Below are 6,822 nucleotides of genomic sequence, written 5' to 3' on the forward strand. Positions count from 1 at the left end.
TGTCTCAAAAACTCAAAGGGAACCCAAAAATTAAAACAAAAGGACACATAAAAGTACAGAGAAGATACATTGTAACTATCCCTTTAATATTTTTGAGACAGGGTATCTCTAGGTAATCAGGCTGGCCTGGAGCTTACTGTGTTAAGTCCACACTAGCTTTGAACCCACAATACAGATGTGTGCCATTAGCCTTACTGAAGCTATAGAATTCGGTTGATCTGAAATGATCTCTCCCTAAAGCAGGAGGGAGAAAACATACTTGATATGATGGCACTGAAGGATAGGGGATGACCACTCCTTGGATGTGAGTTCCAATGCTGTTTGGTTGGCCTCCAACGAGATTCTGACTCTGGGGTGGTTGAACTCCAACTATTCCCTGGTAGTTTTGCTGCTGGTTGGGCATAACTTGATAACCTGCAATGGCAAAATGAATTAAAATTATGTTGAGTTTCTACCTCCCCCAAAACATCTATTCAAAAAAAAAAAAAAAAAAAAACCTGTGTACAAAGATTTCTTCCATAGTTAAAAAAATTTTATTGGGTCACAGACTTGGTTAACACAGGACAGGCATTATTCAATTTGTATCACAACATTTAATGACAACTAGTCTCTGGGGATATGGATGGCCTAGGTAATCTGTTGGGAAAATTACCTCTAAAATTAAAAGAAAAAATATGTAGCATCTCTTTGAAAAAAATACTAGGAATTTCAAGTAGGTTAAGAGAATATTGAAGGATACAGGGATGGGGTCCTGTGCACTTGCCTATGAATCTGGCTGTGCTGGGGACCAAAGAGATTATGCATCTGTTAAGGGACAATTTTTAAAGAATGGTTCTAAGTTAAAAACAAGAAAACAAACACACCAAGATATGAATCCTTGCTTAGGAAATTAAAAACATACAGAAAATGGAGTCATTCAGTACTATTTTAAAGAAAAACTCAAGACACATTTCTAAACATTACCCAAAATTCTTTCTCTCTCTTTTAACTGCTAAAGTAAAAGAAACTATACAGAAACCTCAACTACTGACTGGAAACAAGAGCATTACCACAGTTGCTTAAAATCCCTACAGATCATACTCAATGATTAAATTGTAGAATGAAATTGAGCAACCACCTTCTCCACAGATACAAAGTTAAACTGGTAACTGAGGAACATAGTAACATCAAAGTCAAAATCAAGGAGAACAAATTCTCTAACAGTGAAGAGGGTTCTTTCTTGTTGGTGGTGTTTGTTTTCTGAGACAGGTCTGTAGCCCTGGCTGGCCTAGAACTTGCTATATATACCAAGCTGCCCTGGATTTCACAGAGATCTACCTGCCTCTGCCTCCTGAGTGCTAGGACTAAAGGCCTGTGCTACCACATCTGGCATAACAGTGAAAAGTTTTTGTAAAATGATGGCAACATTATATACTACCATGTTTAAAATTACTTCACAACAGTCTAACTTTGGGTTTAAAAAATATGCTGTCTCCTATCCCCTTCTTTGTGAACTTCCTAGGAACACTGCTTACATTTGGACACAGACCAAGGAAGAAGGCAAAAGAAACTTTTACTATACTTTCAGGCTAACCACACTGAACTTTATCTTGAGTCCATCAAATGACAAATGTTTCAAATCACACACCAAATTACAAACACCATCAACACACATATGCACAGACATCTTTCTATCTCTAATAAAGAACAAGAATAGAAATGGGAAATGACTATAAGACATTGTGTTACAGATGCCTTTTCACCCCCCACCCCCAGATGTCCCAGCTTTGTACAAACTGGGAAAGGAACTTCTTACAATGGAGTTGGGTGAGTTATATTTTGAATTAAATAATAACATTCCCCCAAGAAACTACAAATATTTTATGTATTACCTTATTTTTTGGAAGGAGTGATCAAACCAAAGACCTTGCACATGATAAACATGCCACAGCATTGAGCTAAATTCCTAATCTGCATGTTCACCTGGGTCTTCTGCAAGAGCAGCCCTTAACTACTGAGCCATCTTTCCAGTCCCTCCATGTTATTCTTACAGTTTATTTAAAAAGATTAAGATTGTAGGTTGTCCTAAAAATCTATGGGGGAAAGCACCAATTTACATGTAAATGTATTGCTGATTTTTAAAATGTATCTATATTTGTCAAATTTTGGAGACTTGTCTTAATGGCATCCTTCCTAAAATTCTCTTATGAAAACAGCCTGATACATAAGGTTTTCAAGTGAACAGCTCCAGAAACCATGTCACAGTGGTTTAATGTAGGATAATTTGGATAGTACAATCAGAATTTGCATCAGGAAATGCCAATAAATATCCATTTTTGCTAAATGCTATATACAGACACACATAACCACCTCCATGAACATTTTGGAAACAATAACATGAAATCTAAACTCCTGACCCCTACACTTGGCCATGAGTTAGGAAGGGCAACTTGCATTGTACTTGTGAGCTGCACTTGTCAGAGGGGTGACATGAAGAACATGATCTTGGAAATGAGGATTCTGAGATATGAAACCAAGTGAGAATGGCAGTATTAGCAATCTTGTCAAAGAGAGAGAAATGAATCCTCCCTGATATGGAGGTAGTAACACCTGTGATTTGGCACAAAGAAAAAACAACCCAACAAAAAGGTCTTGAAAAGGCAAGAAAAAAAAAAAAAATCTGAGATTAGAGAATAGCCCATAGTAGCCAAATATGCTGTGTGTAGTGAAAGGCAGAAGATAAAGGTGGAACAGAACCCTGGTGGAAAGCACTAGAAGTTCCAGATTCCAAAGACTGCCAGGTTCACAGCAATGGCCCAACTCCTAGTACCAATTTTCTGTACTTCATTTTTGTCTCTTAAGGGAGAAACTGTTTACACTGGCTCACAGTTTCAGAGGTTTCAGTCTATAAAATAGAGGGGAAGGCATGTCCCCACAAGTACATCCAAAGAGTGCATCAATAATCAAGTTTAACATCACATTTAACCTCTTTTGAGATCTCAAAAGATTGAATGTGATCAGGATGATATGGCCATGGATTACTCTACCTTGTGACTGAAATGAATTAAGCGTTGTGCCCTTGAACAACAGACTCTTTAAAAATAAGAATGCTGCTGGGTGTGGTTATGTATACCTTTAGTTCCAGAAGGAGGTGGATCTCTTGAGCAATTGAGGCCAGCGTGGTTTATATAGTGAGTTTGAGACCAGCTGGGGCTACAGGGAGACCCTGTCTCAAGAAACAAAAACAAAAAACAAACAACCCAAAAAGAATGCTATGTGCTTTAAAGGAAGAAATTTTAACACCTACCATGCCCTTTTCAAAAGAAAGTAACAAATAATTAACTATCAGCTAAATCAAAATGTAGACACTCTATATTTAAAACGGGAAAAAAACACATTAACAAAATAGAATCAAATTAAAACATCTTCTACATAAATCTACAGACTTACTATGTGTTGAAAGGCTAAGAATGGCCAGTTTCTCACTCTCCACATTTAGTAAGTGGTTCTGATGGCAACAGTTTAATTTAATATAACATTAGTTTATGAAGTTAAGTCCATTTAGCCATCTTTTCATTAAAATAACAATCCCATGAATACTATACCAGTTTAGATTTGGTGACTCACTCATAAAGCCTCTCAGGAAACTATCCAGCACTGAGCCACAGATGTCATGTAATTCAACACAGAGAACTTATTTAATAAGGAAGTCTATGAAGCTATTTTAATTTGTATCTAATATGTAAAGAAGAAAGTGTCATTTCAAATGTTCTGAAAACAATAGATATTAAAAATGCCTTTAAAATAAACTTATCTGATCATAAAACATTTTCATGGTAGTAAATTTAGAAAATAAAAAGTCACTGTGAAATAATCATCTATAATCACTATTTACTTATACAAATGGCTAATCTAGATTTCTATTCTGTCGGTAATATATATTTGTATTACTTACAAAAATGAGATCATGACATCCTGCTTCAAAATCTTTTTCCATGTAATGCTTCTAATTCTGATCAACAGAGATTTTACAAAGTCATGGGAAGGAGATGTTTAAATAAATTTTCTTGAAACTTATTTAGGCCAGGTATGGTGGTACACACCTTTGATCCCAATCCTTGAGGACACAGAGGCAGGCAGTTCTCTGTGAATTTTGAGGCCAGCCTGGTGTACATAGTGAGTTTGAGGCCAGCCAGAGTGATACAAACAAAAAAAACCCCCAAACCTATTTAGACCTGAAGTTTAACAACTAAAAGATGAGAAATTAACTCAACTGATCTGTATGGGACTTTAAAGCATGTGCCAAGTGTGGTGGCCCATGCCTTTAGTCCCAGTACTTGGAAGGCAAAGGCAGGTGGATCTCTGTGACTTACTCTGGTCTACACAGTGAGTTTCAGGCCAGCTAGGAATATAGGGAAACCGTCTCAAAGACCAAAAAATAAAAAATAAAAAATAAAAAAAAGAAAGCATGTGCTGAGAAGCTAGAAAGACTAAGTATGGAATTCAGTCTAAAAATCCTTTAGAATTTAGGATATCATGTAATTATCATAGTTTCAAAGGCACGACAAAGTAGTATTAATAGCTAACACTCATATAAATTTATTAAATGTTAGCAATGCTTTATCCACATGAAGTTAACGATTCAGCCTTCATAATCTCCTGAAATAGGTACAATTATCCTTACTTTTCAGACGAGGAAACAAAGGCACAGAAAGGTTCATACCTTTTTCAATGTCACCAGCCAGTCAATGTGTAGCTGGATTCCGCATGTAAGATCTACCTTCCTCAGGGACAAGTGTTGAAGTGGAATGAGTATTACAGAAATATTCAAATAACCAGGACCTTCTTTGATTCTCAGGAGAATTTTAGCTGAAGAAGACTTTTATGCTATTTAATATACCTAAATTTCTAGACAGACTTAAATGCAGGTAAACAGGATTATTGTAAATGAAGTGAGAACGAACCAATCAATTGTTCATTTGAATCAAAGACTATTTGGGGAGAATAAACTAATTAACCAAAATAGGAATCAGGTTGAAGTACTTGGTACAGAAAAGCAGCTAAATGGACCTAGGGCTAAAAAGTCACCCAGAGTAAAGTTTATGCTTCCAACCCATCATGACCTCATGGTTTTTCTTGCTATTTAGCACATTTTGTGACCTGTGTACCTCAAAGTTATACTTCCATGCTTTATTATGCTTAGATTTCACAGTATAAAACAATTAGGAAAGGGAGACGAGGCTCAAATGATGATATATCTCAGGTTCCATATCCATAGTCCTGTGTCTCTGATCCTGGGCATTTCCCTTCCAATCTACAGTACTCCTCTCGAGGACTCAGCTTTGCTGTTTTGCCTCTGAGGCAGTTTTGGCTTGAAACAAACATGGTGTTGCCATATTCCAGATGAGTCTATAGAAGATTTTTACATATGGTGGCTGGCTGTCTTCTCCATGTCAGTCTTACTCAGTGGAGCTAAGCCTGCTTTAACCAGGACATCTCACATGCAGGGAGAGCTGTTTTGCTTTATGAAGTCTTGAGGACTGGTGAAGCAATGACCTTTTTTCCCCATCCAGAGATGTTTTCCATTCATTTTTAGCATCCAGGTAGGAAAACCCACTGGGTTTGAATCATATTGGGAGGAGCTGTGAGTAAGGAGTCTTTCTAAAACTGTAACAACTAAAAGCATCAAGTTCTATGCTCTGTATGACTGGTACCCCAGGAGGGAAATTTTAATGGTCCTAGGACAGGTAACTGAGTTACATTTTGAACTTGTAATGAAATGTTTGACCATTTATTCCAAAATATATATTTTGAGAAAGGTCTCACTATGCAGCCCTGGAACTCACAGAGATCTGCCTGCTTTTGCCTCCCGAGTGCTGTGATTATAGGCTTGTGCCACCAGGCTTAGCTCATTCCAGTAATTTTTAACAATCAACCCAAAACTCAGGAAATGGATAGCAAGTATGTAATTTTGGATTATGCCTCCTAAAGAGATTAAAGGTTATTAAAAGATTATTGAAGTTTCTAAAATGTAAGATGACAGTGGGATCTATGCTGCCAAAAGTTACTATACGCAGAAGGAAATTAGAAATATTTAGCTGGAAAAGCACTAACATTCCCCCCATAATATTCTATTTTAATCACAGATAAGAATCTTACTATTATTTATGGAAACCAAAAGTTATTAATTTAGTATTGATGATTTATGAATGGAATATTGGCTCATTAATTTAATTACAGGCATGTTTCACTTTATGTACAAGTGTTGAATAAACTACATTCTTAAAAGAACTGTTCTAACTGCTTGACATTTTTTTTCTTAACTTTTGTTTAAACAAAGCAGTTTTATACTATTGGGCCTGGGTATTAGGAGAGGTACCTACAACAAGTAGCTCTGGGGCTAAAGTCCCTTATCTAATCCAGACATGAGAAAGCGGGAATACAAAGTTCTGATGGTTTCAAAAGTATAGTCTGAAGAGGGAAAAAAATAAAAATAATATAGTATGAGGGAAAAAAATAATCCAGTGATCTGGAAAAGAGGTAGAAGGTTGGGGATTAGGAAGGAGAAAGAGATTCCTAGAGAAGGAAAATTACCATTAGGTTAAAGAAGTGCCAAGAGGAGGGTTTCCAGTATCGGACAGAATATGTCACCCCCTTAGGAGAATGTAAATTATTTTTTCTTCATCAAAAAGCAATTTCAGCCGGGTGTGGTGGCACACGCCTTTAATCCCAGAACTTGGGAGACAGAGGTAGGTGGATCTTTGTGAGTTCAAGGCCAGCCTGGTCTACATAGTGAGTTCCAGGACAGCTGGGGCTACAGGGAGACCCTTTCTTAAAAAGGCC

The 6,822-nt window shown here is 36.9% G+C and overlaps 1 protein-coding gene across 11 annotated transcripts in view; it reads right to left on the reverse strand.

Moving 5' to 3' along the window:
* The window catches only part of R3hdm1 (R3H domain containing 1), a 152,896-nt gene that overhangs the window by 21,228 nt on the left and 124,846 nt on the right, over positions 1-6,822 (reverse strand). For all 11 annotated transcript variants that reach the window (XM_008832445.3, XM_008832443.3, XM_008832444.3 and 8 more), the window contains one exon: positions 260-414. In XM_008832445.3, coding sequence (XP_008830667.1) covers positions 260-414 — 155 coding nt within the window. The remainder of the gene's footprint in view (positions 1-259; positions 415-6,822) is intronic.

This window comes from Nannospalax galili, unplaced genomic scaffold (genome assembly GCF_000622305.1).
Source record: "Nannospalax galili isolate Female #2095 unplaced genomic scaffold, S.galili_v1.0 scaffold995, whole genome shotgun sequence".
In the NCBI taxonomy this organism is placed as follows: domain Eukaryota; kingdom Metazoa; phylum Chordata; class Mammalia; order Rodentia; family Spalacidae; genus Nannospalax; species Nannospalax galili.